Source organism: Dendronephthya gigantea, unplaced genomic scaffold (assembly GCF_004324835.1).
Source record: "Dendronephthya gigantea isolate DGI-Jeju-01 unplaced genomic scaffold, DenGig_1.0 000049F, whole genome shotgun sequence".
NCBI classification, from domain to species: Eukaryota; Metazoa; Cnidaria; class Anthozoa; order Malacalcyonacea; family Nephtheidae; genus Dendronephthya; species Dendronephthya gigantea.
The window spans coordinates 885151-911743 of NW_021163059.1; the positions used below are offsets into that span (position 1 = coordinate 885151).

At 39.0% G+C, this 26593-nt stretch overlaps 1 protein-coding gene, 3 non-coding genes and 1 pseudogene across 4 annotated transcripts; 3 read left to right on the plus strand and 2 right to left on the minus strand.

The window, feature by feature from the left end:
- The first annotated feature begins 4603 nt into the window (after window positions 1–4603).
- Trnal-caa lies at window positions 4604–4687 on the plus strand. The gene has a single exon. It is a non-coding gene; the product is annotated as a tRNA-Leu (tRNA).
- Window positions 4688–9695: 5008 nt separating this feature from the next.
- On the plus strand, window positions 9696–10202 carry LOC114528333 (uncharacterized protein F54H12.2-like). The gene has a single exon (XM_028549960.1). The coding sequence runs from the start codon at window positions 9696–9698 to the stop codon at window positions 10200–10202; it is 507 nt and encodes a 168-aa protein (XP_028405761.1).
- An 8605-nt stretch (window positions 10203–18807) lies between these two features.
- Trnal-uaa lies at window positions 18808–18891 on the minus strand. The gene has a single exon. It is a non-coding gene; the product is annotated as a tRNA-Leu (tRNA).
- Window positions 18892–19002: 111 nt separating this feature from the next.
- Trnal-uag lies at window positions 19003–19086 on the minus strand. The gene has a single exon. It is a non-coding gene; the product is annotated as a tRNA-Leu (tRNA).
- Window positions 19087–23968: 4882 nt separating this feature from the next.
- Window positions 23969–26141, plus strand: LOC114528334 (annotated as a pseudogene).
- Window positions 26142–26593: the final 452 nt, after the last annotated feature.

A 26593-nucleotide genomic window follows, 5' to 3' on the forward strand; every position in this document is an offset into this window, starting at 1 on the left:
TTTGTTGTTTTCACAGGAGAGTGCCACAGGGTTTGCTTGTCATGTGTTGGTTCTTGCATGTTCTCACTTGTAACCCAGTGTGTCCCAGTAAGTTCTTTGGTTTGTTATATCCACTCTGGTGTTTTCAAGGTGGTATTCAGACACAATGTCAATTGGGAGAGGTTAAAATTTTTTGTATCTCTATGTTCAGGGTGGTGTGGAGGTTTTTGGTTAGGTTTGGGGTTGATGGAAGGCTTGGGGGATTTGGGTTATGGGATGTTATTATGTTTGGTTAGTGTTGTGTCTGGTATTAAGTTTTGCTGTGATAAGTGTGTCTCTCAGGTTAGTATTGCATTGGTAGGCTACAATTGGAGGTTCTTGCCATAGACTCCTCAGTGTGGGGTCATTCTCCAATATGTTCCAGTATTTATGTAGGATGTTTGCAATGTATTTTGTGTTTGTGTTGTATGGAATGGAGAAAATTGGGCGGCTTGTGTTTTTTTGGTTTTGTTTCCTATTGAGTAGGTCTGTTTGAGTGTATTGTAGAGCTTTGTTGAAGTTAGTGGTGATGGTGTCATGGTCATATCCGCGATGGATCAGTGCAATAAGGAGGTGGTTTAGTTGTTGTTGTAATTTGTTGTTGTCTGTAATAATGCGTCTGTATTGTAGTGCCTGACTGTAGATGACTGCATTCTTGCATGTGGTGGGGTGAAATAAGCTTTTGTGTAGTAGAAGGGTTTTGTCAGTTGGTTTAATGTACAGGTCTCATTCCAGTTTGTTGTTTTTGTTTTTGTAGATAGTTGTGTCAAGGAAGTTGACACATTCCTCAGAGAAGGAGAAGTCAAATTTGATGGTAGGATGAAAATTGTTGATGTATTTAAGGAATTTTTCCAGTTTGTCAGTGCTATGTGTCCAGATTGCAAATATGTCATGTATAAATCTTATCCATTCAACAGGTATAAGATTTTCAGGAGCTTTTGGGGGAGCTCCTGTTCAAGTGCTGCCATGAATATGTTTGCATAGGTAGGTGCCATTGGTGATCCCATAGCAGGGCCGTGAATTTGTAGGAAGTGTTTGTTGTTAAAAGCAAAGGCGTTCTTCTTAAGTACAAGGGATAGGATGTGATGAACTAGTTTCTCCATTTCAGGGGTAATTGTGTTGATTTCTTTCAACATGTCTATACAGGCTTGGATGCCTTGATCATTAGGTATGTTGGTATAGAAACTTCTTACGTCAATAGTAATAAGTATGAACTTGTCTGGTAGTGTGTTATTCTGAGCAAATATCCGGCATAGAAAGTCTGTAGTGTCTGGACATATGATGGTATGTGTTGTAGGAGTGGTTTGAGTAGATGGTCAGCATATTGAGAAAGCTTGACTGTTGGTCCACTACATTGCCATTGTCATCATCATCATGATCATCATCATCATTATTATTTATTATTTATTATTAATTATTGGTTTGATTATTTGGTTTGGTTTGTTTGTTTTATTACAAGTGAGAACATGCAAGAACCAACACATGACAAGCAAACCCTGTGGCACTCTCCTGTGAAAACAACAAAACTACATGACCTTAACCAGCCACCTCAAATCTGGCATCCTGCTGACATAAGTATACAATAATTTTTTAAAAAAATACTTGTCCCTAGCAGAATTAAGCCATAAATGTGACCAGATGCCCAAACAAAACCTAAATGTTCAACCACGCGGATTAAATACACTTCAAATCAAACCACATGAACATGGTCACGGGAAACATGGTCACGTCCAACAATCCTTATGTGATATAATGTACAGTCCATATGTTGTATATATACAGTAACTAATGATATCTATACACCTACAACCTTACACTCACAATTACATGCACGGATTATATATTTTACTACCCACAGATGACAATATTGCATTGTAATTCCTCACCAAAGTCCAAAACAACTCGACCATACTTGTATTAACTCATAACTACGGTGATCAACCATACTACATGAAGTACAATGTACGAACAAAACACAATTAAACCTCGATGTCCACACACAACCATAATTGACACGTAAACCCCCACTATCCCCCACACAGACTTGGACAACTGACCCCAGTGATATAACATACTAACGCATTTAATGCACACGCATGTAATCCCTGACCCCTTTTCGATCAAGCTTCTTGAACGGATACAAGCTATGCTGTTAAGCAATTTTTTACACAATTTCTGATAAAATTCCACACAGTTTCACAACAACTTTAATTATTAAGTTGGCTCATCACGTTGGTTTATCCAAGTACAACAACAACTTTGGTAAGACACACAGTTTAATTTTTCTATTTTACCTTTTACGAATACACTTTCACGCAGGTTTGATTCTTTATGATCACCACTTTTACTCACTTCTTATCTTCATGGTTCTTTTACACAAAGCTAACCCTGCTCCCCGCTGACGAGTCCGCAAAAGGATAAAATGCCGCGTACAGGGATACTGATTCGCGCGATTGCCTATCTTGCCTTCTGTTTTACTCTCTTACCTACCTCCTCACAATTCTTTGATTTAAACACTACCAACAACACTACACAAACTATTACTACACACGTAACTACATAGTTTCTTGAAGAACTCCATCATACACAAACAAAACCCTTTTTACAAAAAATTTAATTTCAAACACACCACATGGTTGGCAGTTGTCCAACAAATTCCCAACTACCCTATCTGGTTATCTTTATTTCTATTTCTACACCCCTTTATCCGTTATTAATTATTCAACAAATTACTTATTATGTTCCCCTTTTGCCCACATATACACAAAATTCCTAACCCTTTTCTCTAGTTGGTTTAATTCAGACACTTGTTACAAATTAACCTACAACTATATAAGAACTACAATATGGTTCCAATTACCTATGTCAAAATATAAAATAAACATGACGAACCAAAGTTTGAACACCATTAATGTGGCCAGACATGAAAGAAGCACCATCATAAGTTTGCATTATATATATAGTAGAGAACTGACCAAGTTTATCTTTCACAACTTCAGATATTGCATGAGCAGTCCTGTTCATACTCACATCCGCAAATCCTGATTGTCTTTCAACAATTTCACTACAATTTCACTTTAGTAGAAGAAACATCAGAGGTCTCATCAACCTGCACACTGATAAAAGTACAATCATCTATCTCCTTCATAATTACATCATCAATAACGGAATCAATACAATTAATTAAATCATTTTGAATTTCAGGAGACACCCCAGTAAAACGCCCACCCCTTCCAGATTCAGCCAACCTACCATGCAGTCTTTGTTCAAATACAGAATCAAACTTGGCAAAGGACTCAAGCAACTCTCTATAATTACTTTTATTCAAACGATCTTCTTTCTCATCATGAACTCTGAATGCGAACTCCTGTTTCGATAAATATAGTACTGCTTCGGTAACAGTCTTACCTTTTCATTGTGCCTTTGAATTTCTTCCCTTCTTGCTTGCGAAAGAAGAGAATCCACTCCCACATTCACCCCAAACATTTTCCACATCTTGTAAGCAGCCAAGTTTGACTTGGACTTCTCATGCTTTTTGCCATCTGACATCAAGCTTCTCATGTTGGTATAGCCAGTCTTCGTCCATGTGGGTGACGTTCCCGGACAGAACAAAAGACATGGCCAACAGAACAATTTTGCTAAAACAGAGCTGCCACAAAGCCAATCCTTTTTAGAGTACCACTCCTTTATGAATGATCTACCTTTATTCTTAATATTTAAAGTGCATATCAACCAATTTTTTTTATTTCATAAATTGGAAGTATAGGTGGCCAATATACCTAATTTGTATGAACAAGTTTAATATGCATCGTTTTTGATAGATTTTGGAAGCCAAAATTGCATAGAAAATAGCGATTTTGGGTCGCCATATTGTCGCCGCATGATACGGCAATTCCTCCAAGAGAAACAAATAAACCGCTCTTTTCATGCTGTTTGATTAAGTTTAGATTGAATTGGGATAAGAATATATTTAATACATGTAGATTCTGGTCCTATTTTAATAATATTGCTGCTATTTCGCCGTTTAACAAGATGATGTGGTCGTATGGGCGCGTTGACACGTCGTAGTTTGCACAGGATTGCATATTTAATATAACTATATAAGCGCGAACTCCAAAGGCAAAGTGTAAGACAAAGCAAATATATCATGCAGTTTATTTACATTTTTGAACAATTGAACTTCTATACTTTTTAAAGTACGATGTGCTTCTGAATTTTGCGATCAAACATTTAGGTTCGCAAGGCATCTAAATGCAAATATGAACTGTATTGTTTATGTTCAGAAGCTCTATATTGAAGACTGGCACGAGTAGTGATACCCCCCACTTCAGGGACAGAAGTAATTAATATGCAAAGGCATGTTGAAAGTAATTAGTATGCAAAGGCCTGGTGCATCATTATGTATTCATGACTTGCCTTGCTCCTTTAAGACCTTAACTCTAATTAATTATTCAACCCGATTCGCATCCGACAATCACCCGAAGATTATGTCACTGATTAAGTATTCATAACAACTTGGAGTTAATTTATTCCAGTCGCAAACAACTAGAGTTTTTTAGATATTTATCACTTTCAAATACAAAATGCTAGGATGGCCGAGTTGGTAAAGGCGTTAGACTCAAGATCTAATGTGCGTTGCACTTCGTGGGTTCGAATCCTACTCCTAGCACTATGCTTTTTGTATGTTTGCGGTCATTTGGTAGAATTGTAGTTTAATTGATATTAGTTTTAAGCAAGCGATATCGTTAGAATAACTGTACCTTGTTTAAGACGAATTGACCTGGGCAGCTATGATATAAACCTCTCTTGATCTGAAGCCATGCTGTCGTGGTTGTCAACCAAATTGCCAACATTAATTCGTACAACTTGAATATTTCCTTCAGCCGATTTTCTCAAACGAGTAGGTGTTAGGCGGAATTAAAAATTGCACGCGGTAGGACAATAAAAGGAGCCATTAAGCGGGCAAGTTCAAGCGGCACGTCTTTAATTGAGCATTAATTAACTAAATGACTGAACCCTTTGTCAGTTAATGACCTTGTCCAAACGCGTTTATGCATACATTACTGGTAATAGGTTTTAATGACTGGACGAACCTGAACATGTTCGCTTCTAAACAAAGGGTAGCTTGCACATAAATATCGCACATCGAACAGAATTTGCCCGAGAAAACACATTCATTGCAATGGAGTGCTTACATGGAGTGCCTGCGACCGCAATCTCTACCAAGAAAGGAAAGTTTTGGGTTTGTAACAAGAACAACCCTAAATGTTGTGAATTCTTTTGCCCTGAACAAGATCGTTCGCTCTTTGATACGGCTATGATGATGTGGAGGGCGAATGGCGCGATTCATCCGCTGTGTGATACTCACCAAAGACCGACCAAGATGAAAGTTGTGAAGGATCTAAGTAAACGTAACTTCGGGAGACCGTTCTTTGTTTGCTGCGATCGTAAAAATCCGTGTAACTTTTGGCAATGGGGTGACAGATTAGAGCTCCCAAAACCGAAGTGCCAGCACGGGTTAAACTGTTGCGTGCGGAAAGTTAAAAAGGAGGGAGAAAATCAAGGCCGTCTGTTCTTCTGCTGCCCAAACGACAGCGAAAAATCTTGTGGCTTCTTCGAATGGAAAATCGTACCAGAGAATCCTTTTAACCAAGATCACTTTCCTCACATTCAGAGAGTTGGCCTATTGCAGAGTAATCCAGCCCTGTACACGTATATGGTATCCGAAACAGGCCTTACCTTTTCCAGCGCACGGGAAAATCCTCACGATGCATACGCTGAATACATGGGAGAATTGCCGATGACAACGAAGGCACAAACAGACTGTTATTAAGTAATCCTCAACATAACATTTAATAGACTGCATAACATAATGCATAGTGTAGAGTGAAACTATGTGTGTATATAGATAAACGTTTTTCCTTAATTTCGCAGCCGTCTGTACAAATTTAAAGTTCAATAAATGTATTGCATAAATATCACGCTGCTTGCTTGTCTGTGTTCATTTGGATCTTGGTCGTGTACAGTGAATGGTTTCGACGTGATTGTTGACGAGCTGCAGCAAAATCATGTTCAAATCGATAAAGAAACTTTAAAGTTTCATGTAGACACTATGCTTTTAAACCATGGGGATATGTTGCGAGGTCATTGTCGTGATTACGAACAGCTGTACAAAGAAATAAATGTTTCAAACTTTGGTCGACTTTGTGCCTATTTAGCTTGCGTATACTTAAACTGCAAAAGCGAGAAATGTATACGGCGCAATGTTAGGTATTGTATTTTGTCTTTCGGGAATATAAGCGTTCCAAAAGCACAACCAAGCAAAAAATGGGCGATTGTTTTAACATTTTCATGTACGTTATTAGCTTTATATATCAGTTTGTAAACCTCAGGACATTCACTTCGCTGAAACCTTTGTGGCGAGAGGATGACTTGCTGTGGTAAAGCGCTCCCTGAAATCTCAATCAGAAATTTCTTTCGCAAAATACGTTGCATTTCCGCCTGTTGCGGGGGCAGTATTGTAATTCAGGCTTCTGACGTTGATGGCCGAAAAGTATCTGAGCAACCTATATTACAGCCCAGAAAGTCCAGCAAGTTTTGGCGGCGTAGACGCCCTTTATCGTGCTGTTAGAAACGATGGCAATTATCAAATATCACGGAATAAAATACGAGCATGGTTGAGAACTCAAGATACGTACACTCTTCACAAGCAGTTCGATTTCGTTTCAAGCGCAATCGTGTTATAGTAGCAGCCATGGACGAAGAGTGGGAGGCAGATTTAGTTATTATGGACTCCTTAGCAAAGTACAATAATAACTACAAGTACATTTTAACCGTGATAGATGTACTTAGCAAGTATGCGTGGGTTGAACCGATAAAAACAAAGACGGGTGAAAATTTGGTCAGTGCGTTTGCGAAAGTTCTTAAGAAGCATTGCAAACCCGAAACGTTTCACTCAGATAAAGGAACGGAGTTTACCAACCGAAAATTTCAAACATTTTTAAAAAAACAAGGTATTCGGTTCTTCACAACGCAAAATGAGACGAAAGCATCAATCGTAGAGAGATTCAATCGTACACTTAAGGGAAAAATGTGGAAATACTTTACAGCAAATAACACATTAAAGTACGTGGACGTTCTCCAGAAATTGGTTAAGTCCTATAATCACTCGAGGCATCGCAGTATTGGCATGAGACCAGTGGACGTGAACGAAAGTAACGAAAGCGCTGTATGGCAAAAACTTTACGGCGAAGCGCCCGAAAAACCCATTCGATTTAAGTTTGATGTTGGCGATCAGGTTCGGATCAGCAAGGCAAGAAGAACATTCAAGAAAGGTTATCTACCAAATTGGACCGAGGAAGTATTTACTGTAACGAAACGCATACCTCGACGACCACCAGTCTACAGAATTGCTGACTACGATAACGATGAGTTAGACGGGACATTCTACGAACAAGAATTGCAGAAAGTCAATAAGACAGACAATGATTTTTATAGAGTGGAACAAATACTTAGATCACGTATACGTAATAAACGTAAGGAATATTATGTAAAATGGCAAGGGTACCCGGAGAAGTTTAATTCATGGGTGCCAGCAGAAAGTGTAAAAGATATATAAATAAAATATCATTGAACCCAAAATCATTTGTGTCCAAGTATTCATCATGACAACACAGTTTTATCTCACCCTGCCGAGTAATAGTTCTATGAGGTATTTTCCAAATAATACCATTGCAAATTTTCGCGTAAAATTAGCTGAAATGATCGTTCTACCCGGGCAGTGGGAGGTCGCGCTGGCCGGACTTCATTACCCACACACATGGAGTACACTAAGACAGGGAGTGCAACAGTCATTTATTTATCATGTGGACAAGCATGAAACTGGGGTGTTAAAGGACACACATTTTGCAACCGTCGCAGACCTTGTTAAAGCGATGAATGCAGCCCTGAATAAGGAAGGTCAAACAAAAATAAAATTCGCTTATAATCGTAACACTCGCAAAGTAAGCGTTGATGTTAAACACGGCACTTGGGTGTGGATGACTGGTGACATAGCTGCGACGCTGGGGTTTGGCGAAGACATCGTGATCAAAAAGAAAACAACAAGCCCTTTTGTAGCGGATATAAATGCCGGATTTTCTTCAATGTATATCTATACGGACATTGTAGATGCGCAGTTTGTAGGCGATGTTAAAGTTCCACTTTTAAGAATTGTTAATATCGAAGGCGACTATGGAAAGACCGTTCACGCCAGTTTTCGGAATTTACAATACGTTCCTGTGAAAGTGAACTCTTTTGAAACGGTTGAAGTCAATATAAAGAACGACCGCAACGAAAATGTCTCATTTGAGTTTGGAAAGTCGATCGTGACACTTCACTTTAGACAAAAGCGATCACAGTACTTTATTTGAAGATGCGGGGAAGACTAGTTGTTGATCAAAAACTACTAAAAGAACATTATTTAAATAATCAACGAGGTGGTAATATTGCGGGATTTCGTGGTGCACGTATGCAAAGGGGTTATGGTATTGGTGGAATTTTCAAGAGCATTGCGAGGTTTGCTATTCCGCTTTTCAAGCAAGGGGCAAAAGCGGCGGGTAAAAGGGCACTACAAGCAGCGACAGAAGTAGGTCAGGATGTACTTCAAGGAAAGAATATTTCGAAGTCAATAAAAGCCCGTGGGAAACAAGCTGTCACTGATGTCGCCGATAAAGCTGTCAAGAAATTGATGACTGGTAGTGGACAGAAAAAAGGTTTAAAAAGATCAGCACAAGCTAAACCTATCATTTCTTCTCGAGCCAAGAAGCAGAAAACATCTCTTGATAACTATAAACCAAAGTGGCATGGCTCAAGTCGTTGAAACAATTCATAAAGACTCTTGTATGTGCTCCAAATCTGAACTTGAATTATTTTCTGTACCACCGACGCAAGTAGAAATGGAAAAGGGATTTTGGGAGGATATTGATCCTGTCACAAGCATAACAGCCTCTGACACAATTGAATTCCTTTGCGCAGCAAACTCCGGAGTTTATATCGATTTAGCAAACAGTTACCTACACGTTAAAGCAAAGATTACTATGCCAGACGGTGCAAACGTTGCTCAAGATGTCCAGGTCGGTCCTGTGAACCTATGGATGCATGCACTGTTCTCACAAGTAGAAGTGTTCCTAAACAAATTGGTAACCCCGTCCAGTACGGCCTATCCTTACCGAGCTTATATGGAAACTATCCTGAACTTTAGCAAGGATGCCAAGGATTCTCATCTCACATCTGCTTTATTTTACAAAGATAGTTCGGGAAAAATGGACAATGTTAACCCGCTTGCGCAAGCAGATGTGAATACAGGTCTAAAAGAACGTCATACACATACTCGTGGGAGTAGATCTGTTGCTGTGGAAGGGAGACTACATTCGGATCTATTCGCACAAGAGCGCTATATTCTCGGAGCTGTTCCAATAAAGATTAAACTGGTTAGATCACGAAACCCATTTTGTCTAGTCTCATCTGCTGAGGACCCAGGTTTCAAAGTAGTTATTGAAGAATGTGTATTTCGCGTGCGACGCGTCAACGTATCGCCAAGTGTAATAATAAACCATTCCCAAGCCCTACAGCATACGACGGCCAAATATCCGATCAATCGCGTCGAATGTAAAGTTGTCACTGCCCCCCGAGGAAACATGTTGGGAAATCAACCCAATATATTTCAAGGTATTCTACCAAGCCGTGTCGTTATTGGTATGGTCGATGCAGATGCGTTCAATGGTAGTTATGCAAAGAATCCGTTCAACTTCAAGAACTACGACATCACAAATTTTGGGCTGAATGTAAACGGTGAAAACCTACCTGGAAAATCATTTCAACTAAAATTTGCGAGTGCAAGAGGAAGTAACTACATTTCAGCGTTCCAAACACTGTACGCTGGGACACATAAAATGTTTGAAAATCAGGGCAATGGTATAACTCGTGAAGAATATGCAGACGGTTTTACACTATTTGTGTTCGATCTCACTCCAGACCTGTGCCTTGGTGATCATGCACAACCAATTAGAAACGGAAATGTCTCGATCGAATGTCAGTTTGGAACGGCCTTGGAGGCGGCTATAAATATTGTGGTGCTTGGTGAATTTCAAAGTCTTATCGAAATTGACGCGAACAGGAACGTACTGTGTGACTTCACTAACTGAACATGAATACGCTGCAGATTTTGAATATTAAAAAGTGACTCGTTTACAAAGACTGTATTTACAGACGTTTTACCATCAGATCGTTTACCTGGGCTAGTAAGAAAAAGACCAAAAGGTTTTGTAGTCAACACTGATCCGAGTAACAAACCCGGAAGTCACTGGTGTGCCCTGTTTGTCTCAGAAGATGGGAGAGGAGAGTTTTGGGACTCGTACGCGAAAGCGCCAGGATTCTACAGTCAACACTTTACACGGTTTTTGGAGAAACATTGCAGTACATTTAGTTGGAACACGAGGGTTTTGCAAGCACCCAACTCGGCGTGTGTGGCAGTATACGTTATTCTTTGCTTTGCATCGCTGTAGGCATGTTCCAATGTCAACCATTGCAAACATGTTTACGGAGAACAAAGAATGGAACGACATGCTTGTACGTGACTTTATACAAAAGTGGTGTGAATAAATACAAATAATGTTAGTTTAAAAATACATTTATTGTAAAAAACATATATATTTACAAAGAAATAAATTATTTTAACCATTTATATGGACTACTGTTTATGACTTTACGCTGTTTTTTTCGTTTTTGCTGCATCGGGGTAAGATGTGGTTCGGGTGAGGGCTGGGGGACATGATCAGAAAGTCCTTTAGTTTTATATTCGCGAACAAGTCCTAAGCGATTTTCGTTTCTGATAACGCCTTCGGGTACGTTTAAATGTCCCAACGCCTTCGAAAATAACTCCCAACCTTGTGGATTAAAGTTTTTCCTCTGACGCAATGAATCGTTGACCAAATCGACGATATTTGTTCCGGGTACTGATCTTCCTTTGAACATCATTTGACCTTGTTCATTCCATCCAACGACATCTTTGTTTGCTTTAAGTTTCTTCACCAACTGACGTGCTCTAGATTTCATTGTAGCTGGAACACTATCCAGTATGTCTGATTCAATCTCGTCATCATCCTTTATCTCTGGCATTTTTTCTTCTTTATCTTCAGTCACTGAAGGTTCGACGTTAGTCACTCTAATAGGTTTACTCATACGTTTGTCGTAAAAATTTAAGTAACGTTGTAGGGACTGATCGTACAATTTCGCTCTCTCATCAACGGGCATGTCTTGGCGTTGAAGTAGCTCTTGCATCTTGGAGTCAATTTCACCTACTTGTGCAGTCAAAGGTGGTACGAAAGGTTTCTTTCGTTGTTCAGCCATATGTTCGGGTACAAGGACCAATCTTTTGACGTGTTCCATTTATAGAAAGTTAGCCAACTGTCCCAAAACAGAAGTGAGTAGAAATGGTAGGAAGCCCTCCCCTTTCTGGACAAGACGTGCTCTTCTTTTTGCAATAGGATTTCGTTTGTCAGCCGCAAACTTTATATGTTTGGAGTGCGGTGCAATTTTTTTCGCTGTTTTTGGTTTCAGTTTAATTGTATCAAACCACACGTTCAAAAGACACTGTCTTATAGCTTCCAGTAGATCGTCTTCGGTTGCTTTTAAAATAGCTTTTCTCAGTTTGGGTTTACACTTGGCTAATACTTTCAGAAGTTCGGAGTTCCTTTTCATGCAAGCAGACATGGTCAAATGAGCCAGATCCACAAGCACATCCTACGTTTATACTCTTGGTTGATAGACATAATGAGTGTCTGGTGGAAAGATACCGGATCGTAATCGAATTTCATCAGGACAAGTCGGTGTCAAATCGACAAATAAATATGAATAGGCTTCTTTCGTCGCTAATTGAAAAGCTTGTTGAAAGAATTTCGTTTGACTGGGATATATCTGCTTGGCTAAATGTATAATTTGACTGGCATCGCGGACGTTTTTGGTAAGACACAAATAACTGGCATTCAATGAAATGGTTCGGTGTTCTTTTCCATGTTGAAACAAATTTTGCACGATATAAATTACACTCAGATTACCGTGGTGTGATTTTTTCGTAAATAATTTTGAAATCACTCCGTCTTTTTCGCCCATCATATCGTCAATGACATATAAATTGCGTGTTTCCTGATTAATACTATCTAGTATATCGTCAGGTATGCCTTGTATAAATTTTATTCTAGGCACTATATTGTGAATTTCTCCAAATGTTTCCTGATATTCAGAATAAAAATACACAATGTTTTCTGGAGGTTTGTCTATCATGACATCAGCATAACTCAAAAGTTTTTTCACAAACGTAGTTTTGCCCGACTTTGTACTACCAGAGACCAAGAGACCGAATGGATGTGTTAACTGTATAGAATACATGTTGAAAATGAGGTCTGAAATACTTTCCCAAACTATTTAAACTATTTTGACCGCTTTTTAGTGCTACTAATCAGTTTATAAAAATCATTCAGAACTGTTTCTAAATCCAGTGGTGTAGCTTTAGCACGAATGAGGTATGGGTGCCTTTGTTCAACGGAAAGTTCATGAACATCACATAAATGATTAGCTAATCTTTTTATAGCTTGTCTACCACAAATCGGACAGTCCTTACGCTTTCGAGGCATGCTGGAAATGACTCACAAATCGAAAAACTTCTACCTTTTAATAAAATGGCCCGTAGGGCCTTTCATACGGCCTTGTGGCCTTGTTTCATATCTGTTATTGTGCGAATATGGCCCGCAGGGCCTTAGCGGGCCTTTTTTGTGGCCTCCTGGCCCGAAACTGTGACATTACCCATCAGTGGCTCTCACCCCAGAATCACAAATTATCTCAAGTGATGTTAAGATCGATATAATTCCAATTCTCCTATTTACATACAAAATTAAAAATACGCAAAGTTAAAAACCATAAGGCAAAGTATCAAAATTATTTACAATAACACGTTTGTTATATACAATCCTGTAGTCCTTTTTCTCGCTCCCGGTGATTATTTCTTTCCCCGTCTTATTTCTTACAATTTTGTATGGGATGTCGACGGTTATATTATGAGGTCCAACGCCTCTCACCATCTCGGAAATAACATCAAAATTGACGCGTTGTTGGGTCCTGTAGTTCAGGGTGATTCCTCGAACCTTGCATACGGTCACACCCGTGTTTGTTTGATAGGCGTAGTTCTTAGGACCTCCTGACACAAAGGTGGTAATGTGAGATCCATCCAGCTCATCAGTAAGCTCGCCAAGGTAAGATCCTGTGGGTGGTTCCCACTCGCCGTCTTTGGACACGTAGATCACCGAGTCTGTGTCGAAATACAAGACACGCCGATCTAACTGCTCCAGGACACCATAAAGCTTCAGGCGGGCGTGGGCTGTGGTGAAGGCAGCAATGACTACATTTGTCTTTCCGTCGGCCTCTACGAATTCCTCTACGTTCTCAAAATGGACTTCGATGAGGTCATTATTGATGAAGTTTGCATCCGTGACGTTAATTTTGTCGCTGGAGAGGAGGTCAAAGTATTCGGCGGGATCAGAAATGATTTTGACCTTGGTCATGTTGGGTCGTTGCGCAAATTTTCCTATAACAAGAGACGATACGTTTTCAACATACAAACATTTACTACATTTCCCTAGAAGAAACACATACTATTACTTGACTTGTGTGTGAATACGCCTACCCCAAAAAGAGTTCAACATGAGCTTTGCTAACGCCCTCAGACCGGGATTCTTCACAATTTTTCTTGAATCCAGCTGAATGCCTTCCTTTTCTGCGTAGTCGGCAATATACTGAGCTTTCCTTTCCTCTGTATTGCAGTCTGCTGGAAATCCACTCGCCTGGAAAAGAGAAAAGAATAATAAGGCATTGGAACTTCAAAACGGTAAACATCAGTTAAGTCTTACCTCTTGCTTAATTTTAAGAAATGTGTCAATGTAATCTTTAAAGAGCCCATCGGTGTGCTCTTGGAAATGCCACACTTCGTTGATTTTTACCAATCTATAGCCTTTTTCCAGTGCTTTCCCGAGCTCAAGTGTCACCCATGTTCCGTGAAGTGTGCGCTCAGCGTCGTTGTGGTGGCAAGGTTCCTGTTGCAGGGTGTCGGCACAGGTACGACACAGTGGGAACATGAGCTTACCTTGAGTGCGGTAAGGCAGCACGGGATGATATAGGGCACGAGGAGGGAGAACGGAACATTTCACCAAACCAAAGTACTGGTTGATTGGTGCAAAGTTCTCGGTGATGATATGAGGATGGCCAAGTGGATATTCTCCGTACTTGTTGCACCTAAAAAAGAAAATTGCTTAACAAGGTTAGGGATAAGCACCCTTGAGTTTAAATAAAGTTTTTTAACAAGACACATACCAGGGGTAGAGACTGCAAAAATCAACGTAATGGATCTTCTCTTCTGGTTTGACGTCAAAGTAAAGACGTGTGGCATTTGTGCGACCACCAAAGAAAGCTTGTCGTGGTTCCAAAGGCTCAGATACTTCCAATTTTCCGAAGAAATCCCTCATCTCGGCTTCGGTGGCTAGCTGGCGCTCAATGTCACAGGTCCAAATCTCTACGACGTTGTATCCGTTTTCCTTTAGGAACTGTATTTTCTCCAAGGTTCGCTGCCTAAGATCTTGCATTGTCATATGGGTCACGGGATTCAATGTGTCTCTGGTATAACACCTTTCGCATCCATGCCACAGACATCCTTGGATCTCCCAAACAGTGTTCGTCTCAACGTTGAATCCATCGACGAGGTACTTACCAATCCGCTGTTCTCCATTGTTTCGGGCGTGGCGAATTAAGACGTTATCGCGTTCAGCAATCCAGGCCAGCATCTTTAAGGCGATTACTGATTGCTTCTGCTCGGGCTTGTACCCACAAGGCGGAATGATGGCGATAGTGTTCTCTTGCAAGAACATCTTCCGGAAAACCAGGTTACAGGCTGAAGCGATCGTCAGACAGGAGGCGAAGGGATCAACGTCTGTGACTTGGCGGAAAAGATCGCGAAACTCAAGACAACAACGACGTAAGATGTCCACATCCGACCGACAGTAGCGAAGGATTTCGGCTTGAAAGTCAAACTCGTATTGACGCTCAACTTGATCGTTGTACCAAGTAAAGAACTTCTCGCGATCATTAGATGACATGCCATCAGGATCATAGAACTTTGCGTCTGGTAACGGTCCAACATAGTCCTGGTTTTCAGCACGGTTAAACAAATGAGGGAAGTATCCTTTCTGCAGCTCTGTCAATCCAAACGTTTTCGGAAAATCCGCGAGTCTCATAGGAATGAAGCACAGAGAGTCTATAAACTTTATGTTCATTTCAGGAACAAGCAACGAAAGGATTTTTGCGCCACGTGTAATATTCTCCGGGGTGATGGCATTCGTGTAGAGGTGTTGGAGAATGAAATATCCGTCATAAGCCTGGAAATTATGTGCGATAAACGTAGTGTTAGTATTTTGGTGTTGAAAAATCCACTCGCAGAACTCTTTCTTCGTATCAGGACCAGAAAACACGACTTCGTCACCGCTTTCGTTCTGGACCACGCAAAGATTTGGGATGTGTTCGCCGTCATCCTGAGTACATTCAAAGTCGAAGAACATCAAGGTTTGGGTCCCTTCAACGTCGTTTTCTACAGCTACGTCATTGTCCAACAGCTCATTCCGTTGATTTTCCTCGGCTGTTCGTTTTTTCTTCTTCTCCTGCACAGGTTGAAGATAACATTTGTGGTTCTCTGGTTTGACGTACTTCATACAAGTGGAGCATCGAACTAAACCACAATGATGATCACGAAGACTGGCACGAGTAACCACGCGTTGACATTCTTTGCATTTAATCAAAGCATGGCACAGGGATTTGGCAGGGCCTGTGTCATCTTTATGGCGGTTGAAGCACGCTTCGCTCTTAAAGAACCTGTTGCAGTCTTTGCAAAATTTCCACTCGACGACGAAACAATTCTGCGTGTGACACAATTTGCACAGATTGCCACACGGATGTTCTGTGACTTTATCGTAGCCTTTCTTGCATTTATGGCAATACTTTTTACGAGCGAGGAAGGCAGGCATACTGGTGATCACGTCGTAATGGTCGTCATGATGGTACAAGTATAGGTGCTTTTCAGCTTCAGGGCCAGAGTAGACGAGGGCATTTAAATGTTCCTTGGATATCACGTTGATTTGATAACCAGTGAGAGCGGCTTGGAACTTCTTGATTTCCGCGATACCACAGGATCCCAGAGGAACACCAGCAGACTCGTGAAGTTCGCGGGCAATGCGGGATTGCATCGGTCGGTTTGGTTTTCGGATAGCCTCATAATGCGGGTCTTTGTCGAGTTTTGCCTTGGCTACCACAATCGCGCGCGCACAACAGAGTTCATCTTTGTTCCTAATTTGAATGATGCATTCCTTTTTTCTTAGGAAACTTTCAAGGTTAACAACATCACGTCGTTTTCTACCTCCACCGTTGGGCATTTCCACATGGACCAAGTTAACGTTGACAGAGTCATCCAAGGTAAATTGGTCATTGGATTGCACGACGCGTTCGACTGCAGCTAGGAAACGTTCTGGGGTCAGACGATCCTGTTGTATAAATGGTAAGGAAATGGGTCGATCCAGCTGGTGCGAATTTAGAATCAAGCGAACCTGGTCGTGGGGTGCCATATCAGTCGTGAGTCGATCAAATAACTGTCGAAATGCACGGTTCAACGTCGACATGACATTTGATATCCCGTGAACGTTCAAGGGATTAAATTTTACGGTATAGTCCATACCTAAAAGCGTGATACATGTCATACATACTACAAAGAAATAAGTACCTAAAAGCACTGTTTAAAAATAATTAAATACACTTCATGCAATGCATTAATTAAATTGAACGAATGACTTCAAAATAGATACTCTTTAAAGAATTTAGTCAGTACCTCTCGTATTGAACTTGCGCACGTTGACTTGTTTCACTGATTTGATAGTGAAATACTCCTCTGATCTTTGCCGTTTCGAGGGTACTTCATCGCTGACTTGCTTTCGTTTGCTGCCTTCACCCACTTGGTTATTGGCTTCTTCGCCTACTTCATGGTCAGAAATATTGACTCGTTCGAGTTCCTCGTACAGTCCCTCGTCATTGACCCAGTCTTCGTTAAACAGACGACGTTGTTCGTCAGTCCAGTTTACCAACATATCGGGGTCAACTCCATCTGGCGCCTCGGTCATCTCGCGGTGAGTATCTTCGGCCATGGCGTTCCTCCAAGAAACTATTCTTTGTTGAATATCGTAGACCCAATCGCTTGCAAAACGTAGTCGCTGAGAATCGGACCAGTTGTCGATCAGACTAAATTCAATAGCCCCATTATGTGTCCAAATAGATATACGCTGTTGCAAAACGGCTTCTTTTTCCTCGTCAGTGAGATCGAACGCTTCTTGAAATATATCGAGAGCAGCTTCGGTTTCGCACTCACGAATCATTTCAAGGATCATTAAATATGAACGAAGAACATGAGTAAAAAAGCACATAAAAATTGAGTAAAATTTTTCAGGAAAAAAAAAAAAACTTAAAAGAAAAGACAACAACAACTAAAAGACTAAGAAAACATTTTTACTTACAGATTGAGGCATCTTTCAAATGTTTCACTAAATTCGTCAAAGAAAATCGCACAACGACTGCAATATTTGCTAACAGGAGGAAAATTGTGTTACACACACTGAAAACAGTTAAGGAATAACGAGACACCACGCTAAACTTTCTATTCAATGCGATCGGCTGTCTGAACTTTACCGCTAAAATGTACCGCCTGAACTTACCCGCTTTAATGACCCTTTGTTCGACTGTCCTGCAGCCTAACACCTACTCATTTAGCTGTCCCGCCAAATGCCGCTGGAATTAATTTACCTTTAATAGACTCTTGTCATTGTCCTACCGCGTGCAATTACTAATTCCCGCCTATAGCACCCACTCGCTTTGAGAAAATCGTAGTAATGTTAGCATTGTGTCTCGATATAAAGCTGGGTGAATTGCAATACGCTTCAAACAGCTAGTCAGTCAGGATGCAGGCAAGAAACATCGTTGCGGTCATGGATATGGATGGCTTTTACTTGGAGTCACAGAGGCGTTTTTTGTGTAAAGAGCTGGGAATTATTGAAGTGGGAAAAGCCGAAGCAAAGTCGTTCTTCTTTGACATTGGTGCACGATGGGGTTCGCTCAGTGAAAAAGAAAGAAGAACATGCAGTTATGTTCAAAAGAACATACACAAGCTACCGTTTGGAGTGCCGCGGGGCACCAGAGCATTTCAAATATCGAACTTGGAGGTAATTGTAGAGGATTTCTACCGTAAAGTACGCGTGGATTCATCCTCTACAATTGCTTACAAGGGTGGGCATTACGAGAAAGACTTGCTGTCGAGTTTAGGTATCCCAGCCGTAAATTTGGAATGCTTTGGCTGCCCTAAAGCTGAAAAGCTGTTCGATGATCTGGGGTGGTTAGAGACATGCGGTAATCACCTTGTGCCCGACGCGTATCATCACTGCGCCAAAGTTGAAGTAGAGGCATTCTCGGTCTGGCTGGAGAAGCAGATTTAAAGAATAAAACTCAAAACGGTTCTTTTAAGAACCACCAAATTTACAAAAGAAATAAACGAATTGATATTTTTCAACATGAATCAGAATGCATACAAAAGGAAAGTATTGCACATAGAATTCAAGGATCACAAGTAAACTGCAATTCTATCAAAATTTAATGATTGCAAACATCAAAAAAGCATAGTGCTAGGAGTAGGAATCGAACCCACGAAGTGCAACGCACATTAGATCTTAAGTCTAACGCCTTTACCAACTCGGCCATCCTAGCATTTTGTATTTGAAAGTGATAAATATCTAAAAAAACTCTAGTTGTTTGCGACTGGAATGTTTGCGATTGCGACTGGCAATCAACTTGGGGGTAAACATACAAAAAGTATGGTGCTAGGAGTAGGAATCGAACCCACGAAGTGCAACGCACATTAGATCCTAAGTCTAACGCCTTTACCAACTCGGCCATCCTAGCATTTTGTATTTGAAAGTGATAAATATCTAAAAAACTCTAGTTGTTTGCGACTGGAATAAATTAACTCCAAGTTGTTATGAATACTTAATCAGTGACATAATCTTCGGGTGATTGTCGGATGCGAATCGGGTTGAATAATTAATTAGCGTTAAGGTCTTAAAGGAGCAAGGCAAGTCATGAATACATAATGATGCACCAGGCCTTTGCATACTAATTACTTTCAACATGCCTTTGCATACTAATTACTTTCAACATGCCTTTGCATACTAATTACTTCCGTCCCTGAAGTGGGGGGTATCACTACTGGCACGTGCGCCTGAGTTAATGCCAGAACACGCATCTCGTTCCTTATAAGTTGTCCCGTAAGCAAAATCCACCTTTTTTTTAGAAACACACAAAGTTTTAACAAAGATTGGCAAGGAAAAAGAGTGTGAGCATATCACTGACTCGATAAGGCCATGTGAAAACCATATGATGTGGAGTGCAACATCCACCCCATCTGGCGATGTAGAATTGATTTGGGCTAAGTTCGAATTGTTCTTATCACGTATAGTGAACAAGCACTCAAATCTTCCAAATGGTATATTCAATAAATGTGCTCATGCAGATGTTATATCAGATAGATGTTGGCTAGATGAAGGTACAATTACAAGGATGGCAGTCTCTAGCAACATCACACGTTGATACCCTTGAAGTGTGTGCAATAATGTATAATATTATATATATATATATATTATATATTATATATATTTATATATTATATATATCTATATCTATATATATATATCTATATATATATATATATATATATATATATTATATATATATATATAATATATATTATCTATATCTATATCTATATCTATATCTATATCTATATCTATATCTATATCTATATCTATATCTATATCTATATCTATAGCTATATCTATATCTATATCTATATCTATCTATATATCTATATCTATCTATATATCTATCTATATATCTATCTATATATCTATCTATATATATATCTATATATATATATATATATATATCTATATATATATATATATATATATATATATATATATATATATATCTATATCTATATATCTATATCTATATATATCTATACAGGGTGTATCAAAAAAAATGTCCCAAATGTAAAAATTCCGTTTTGCAGAATTTGGCAAATTTTTGTGTTCCTAGAGATAGTTAAGACTTATCTGGTATACCTAGGCCAAGTTTGGTTTTTCAGTAACAAAATTATGTTACCGGGGGGGTGGTTCCTTTCCACTGATATTGAGAGGGCTTGCGCGCGAAAATGTGAAGCTGAAATTGAGATATTATTTAGCTGTCTAAAAGTAGGAAAGCTTTTTAATAAACTGTCAAAGTTTTAGGAAAAATAATGCATACTGGGAGCAACGCGCGACCCCTAAAGATGACAAATATTTCATTGCGCGCAGTGGATTAAATGCATCGTTGATTTTAGCGTGACCGATCTCATACAATGTGGGCAAATGAATAAATTAAAGCGAGAAACTGAACACAAAAACAAAGCGATTTATTTGTGATGTTAATCCTCAGCATGTCCACCATTTCATTCTAAGGAAACTGCGGCTTGTCTGAGCATACTAAACACTGAACAGCGAACCATTTGTCTGTCCATTCGCCTAGATTTGCCGGTGGTAGCGTAGGCGATTTGCAAAAAAGAATTTCAAACGAAATGGATAATTTGAGGCAGGACAGACAAATGTGGTTCGCCGTTCAGTGTTTACCATGCTCAGACGAGCCGCAGTTTGCTTAGAAAGAAATGGTAGAAATGTTGAGGATTAACATCAAGAATAAAAATCTTGTTATTAAATCGCTTCGTCTTCTTGTTCAGTTTCTCGCTTTAATTTATTCATTTGCACAGCCTTGCATGAGATCGGTCACGCTAAAATCAACCATGCATTAAATCCACTGCGCGCAATGAAATATTTGTCACTTTTAGGGGTCGCGCGTTGCTCCCAGTTTGCATTATTTTTCCTGAAACTTTGACAGTTTATTAAAAGCTTTCCTACTTTTAGACAGCTAAATAATATCTCAATTTCAGCTTCACATTTTGCGCGCAAGCCCTCTCAATATCAGTGGAAAGGAACCACCCCCCGGTAACATAATTTTGTTAATGAAAAACCAAACTTGGCCTAGGTATACCAGATAAGTCTTAACTATCTCTAGGAACACAAAAAATTGCCAAATTCTGCAAAATATCCTGAAAAACGGAAATTTTACATTTGGGACATTTTTTTTGATACACCCTGTATATCTATATCTATATATATATATATATATATATATATCTATATATATATATATATATATATATATATATTTATATATATATTATATATATATATATATATATATATATATCTATATATCTATACATCTATACATCTATACATCTATACATCTATATATCTATATATCTATATATCTATATATCTATATATCTATATATCTATATATCTATATATATCTAATATATATATATATATAATTATATATATATATATATATGCATTTTGCAGATACGGCAGCATGCGAAAAGGTATGTAAAGCCTTAACTAGCAAATTGCTGGTAAAGGGAATCAAGAAAGCATCCCCTATTGCCCAAACCAGTTGTCTTGAGGGTTTTCATTCCTTATCTTATCTTATCTTTTCTTGCATTCATTTTTTATTCTGGGACTTCCCATGGAAGCCCCCTTAAAAAATTCCCAATAGGATTCTATAAGAATTTCTATAGCAATTTGACTTTCATTTAGGAATCCCTATAGGACTTTTACAATCATTGATTCACAATCCAATTCCTATGGGAATTCCTATTGGATCCAATAGGGTCATAGGCCAATTACCAATAGGATCCAATTAGGAATTCCAATAGATGATACCCATTATAACGTTTCATGGCATAATTTAATTACTAAGACCAGAATGCTTTGCTAGCTTCCCTGTTAAAAGGCCAGAAAAAGCTTGAAAAGCATCCTCCTCTTAGAAGTTAAATTACGGCATGAAACGTCATAATGGGTATGGTCTATTGAAATTCCATTTAAGTTTGAAAATTCCAGTGGGAGGTAGGGATTGCCATGCTCATTTCCAATGAGGTGTGTTATTTTTAACAGGGGAGGTGGCTGACTATAATTACTTCCAATGAGGGGGGAAGGTTAACATATAATATTTCCAATGGGGGGAGGGGATAACATGTATTAATACTAAACAAACCTATGAGATACAGGGGCTTTGGGCATCATAAATCTTATAGGCCACACAGGCCATTATTGCAAATTCCAATGGGGGCTGATTGGGTTTAAGTTTTAAATCCAATGGGATATAAGCCTAATTTCCTAAGGGTGGCAAGGAGGGAAGCATCAAATCCAATGAGACACAGGGCCTCTATTACAGTTACCTGTTGGAACATTGGGGTCTCAAATACATTTCCAATAGGTAGGATGGGGAGCTGAACCAAAGTTCTCCATAGGGAGTCCTGGGATAAAAATGGAATGGCCTATTCCCATGAGGTATTTGTTTTTGTTTTTATTTGTTTACTTTGTGTAGTAAAGACAAAAACATGCACTATGCAGGGCTGCCTTTAGGGATTTACCATTAAAAAAAATGTAAAACCCAGCCTCCTACAAAGGAATGGCAATCTCTATTAGAGTTTCATGTGAATGAAGTCAGTCTGGGTATAGATGCAATATAATAACAAATATTTTTTATGTGCTTTGAGTGGTAATGACTAATTATGTGCCAAGGAATAATGGGTTATTATCTGTTTTTTCTTTTTAACTTCCATATTTTTCACACCTGAACCATCAATAACAGACCTATCCACGAGCTCTTATCTTTTTGTACTGCTTTTTTTTCCATGATGCTACAACTTTTGGTTTATATGTACTCATGTAATGCGATTAGTTCAGCAAGTACAGTACATCAGCTGGAGCAGTTTAGCTTCAGCTGATGTTTATGAAAAAAATTCAGGGAGAAGTGGTGAGACATGTTTTTGTTGTGCCAGAGTAACTGCATCTTAACCAGCTTGACATGTTGTAAAATTAAAAATGCATTGTTGTTGTTCAAATACATTTTACTTGTGCAGTTAAAAATGTTCTGGTTTTCTCTCTCCTGCATGTTACTCAAATGGAAAGTTTACCTCCAATTTCTTTCAGGATTTCTCTGTACCAACTTTATATATAGTGCATAACCCTATCACTCCCACAAAATAAGTCATGCACAGGCAGAGCCATGAAAATATATATATCTAAAAATATTTCCACCCCCTCTAATGGTCCAGTCCTTAGCTTGAGCAGCCTGAAAAGACAGTGAAGAACCACCACACCATCACCCGTTTCCTAGAAAATTTTTCACAATTTTATGTATATAAAATAAAAATGTTTTTATTCAATCTTGTTTATCATCCATTAACATCCATAACATCCATTTTTCTTTCTAGGATAAAAAGCCAGAGATAGTAGTTGATATAACAGATACAGACACTCACACCTCATGGTTAGTAATCAGTTTTAAGATTTTAACAATATTATAGTTATTATCATAAACACTGCCATCTACTGTATAGTTAAGAACTATTCAATTTATCCTGCTGAAAGAAAAAGGAAAAGCTACCTATTTAGTAAGAGCACACAAGATGACCAGCTATATTGCAGTAATATACAATAATGGTGATGAAAATGTCTGTTTTGCAGTAAACAAGAGTCAGAGGGCACCAGTTTTAACACTGAGAACATTAGTGAAGACTCCAAGAACATCAATTCAGACAACCACCTGACAATATTAAACATCTGTACAAAACCCAGAGGAGCTAGACCTAAAACACAAGCCAAGGGATAGAGAAAACAAAATGTACATAGATACAAGAAGTGTCAGCATTGAGTCAGCCAAAGCAGATGATAATGGTTCTTATATATCAAAAGGAAAACCGAAGCAAACCTATTGGTATGGGGAAGATGGAGCACGCACGGCTCATAAGAATGAAAATGGTGGTATGAATGATCGAACACTGTGGTAGCAGCTACAAACGCAAGAATGTCCCAGAGATCGAGGTGTATGAGCTGTCAAGACAATACCATCAGAGTAAACACAACCCAACATTCACACGAATCCAGCGAATACTATCGCAAAGATCCTTCTCTCTTCTCGAGTGACAAACAGCTGCATCTGGTTTGCAGCAGATCAAGTGTAATAACTTATCAAAAGTAGAAAGAATAACTGTAAGCGAGACCATATCTGGCCCAAAATTCGTTGAGAATTGCAAATCCTGATGACAACCAGGGCAGATTGATGTAGTGGAGAGAAAGTGAGACACAACAGCTTATAGCATCACTAAAAAGCAAATCCTCTGGTCAACTCCTGTTGTCTTCACAAAAGAAGAATATGTTCAGTCAACTCAGCCCCTTACATGCTTGAAGATTTACATCGTTTCTGTGTGATTAGAAACTCTGTATTGCAAGTTGATACAACCTTCGAATTGGTTGATAATTTGTGGCTAACAGATACATCATTTACCAATGAAGCTTTGCTAAATGCAAAAGGCAAACATCCACAATTCCCAGGTCCAAATTTTTTCCACTTTCACAAAACGCAAGAATGTTATAGAAGGTTTGCTGGCGAGCTTGTCATACAAAAGCCAGAACTTTCTAGCATAAAGAAAATTGGCACCAATCTTGATAAGGCTCTATCCAATGGAAAGACTGACATATTTAAAGATGCTGATAAGCTTTGGTGCACCCATCACATGCAGGAAAGGGATCTTCACAAGTTAAAAACACTTGGCTGCAATCAGAATACCCAATCAAAGATCCTAGCTGATATTTATGGATGCCAGGATGAAGTTTTTTTGCAAGATGGATGGCTGATGCAGAAGACAAGGATGATTTTGATGCAAAACTAGCAAGCTTCAAACATGCTGTTCATAGAGTACTTGGTGATGTCATCTAGACATAGTCTTGGTATATAAGGTCGATTTACTACAAATGGCCTTGAACTCAAGCACAAACTCCATAAAAAGAAGTTAAAAGAAGAAGATATCCCCAAAGAGCTAAATGCGGTTGCCAAGGTCCTACATACATGGGTTAATGAGTACTACATAGAAGAAGAGAGAGCATTAAGAGGTCTTGGAAAGTTCCGCCTTGCTCTGGGGTATGAAAGATTTCGTGTGGATCCTCTCAGATTGAATAGGTGGGGCCCTGAGCACCAGAGGCAACACGTGAAAGCATTTCGAGCGTTTACACCACTGTCCTCTGACACCTACAAAAAGCCAACCTCAGCTGGCCTGAAATGTACCCCTACCAACAAGAGACAAAGGACAGAGCTCCCAGAACCACAGCTCTTCATAACACGAGCAGAAATACATACAGTAACACAGTCATTAGCTGACGATACCGAACCACCTACCAAGATGGTCTCTCCATTGAGGTTGCAAAAACCATCAGGACAAACACGGCAGGTAGGAAATCACTTTATACATACTACATACAAATTACATACTGTTAGGTAGCAAACATCTTTTTACCCTGCAAATAACTTATAGTTCTCTCCTCCCAGTGGTATTCCTCACAGGGAGGATTACCAGTACTACATATTTGATGATATCAGTTTTTCTGACTAGGTTGGGCCAAAGAATGCTGATTCTAACTGTGAGAGTACAAGAGAGCAAATCAACATGCTTGACCCAGACAGAGCGCCTCTTAACAATTATGATCTAGTTCACCGAGATTATAACAAGATGTGTCCCAAAAGTGTACAAAGGTGCGAACAGTGTAGAAGGGCTTTTGGAAGAAATGATGTTGTCTTAGTCAAGACAGTTGGTAGCCGTGAGAGAACAGACAAGAATGGCAGAGTAATCAAATATCAAGGGAATGTCTACCTCCACTATTTAACCTCTTGTTTGAAAGAGTATATATAATCAAAATTTTAGTTTTCAAAACATTGAAGTGTCCGCAAGGACACTATCCCACCTTCCTCAAAGTAGTAAACAAGTACTCTTGGACAAGGGACTCAAAGTTTCTACATGAGTATTGTAAAAACTGATTATATAAGTTGTACAATTTACACATATTTTACTGGGCCAGAGGGTGTGTTTTGCGATCCTGAGACTACCAATTCGAGAGATCACACTTTTAGGAAGGAAGCAGTCAATAAGTAGTGTTTTGTTATATACCATATGTCAAAGGACAAATTAGTTTAGCAAAAGTAGTTTTTTTTTTCAAATTACAAATGTCTGTATACAAGATCTAGGTCCACACTCAAGAACGTTAATATTTCCTGTTACCAGTAGCAACTTTAACACACTAACATTCACAAGTGTTCGTGCCACTGTTTCATCCAATCAGACGGCAAAATACTCGACTTTAACCTGTGGTATATAACAATGTTTTTTATGTTTGATTTCCTATCAATTTTCCTTGTAAATCGAAATTGTTTATTTTATATATATATATATATATATATATATATATATATATAC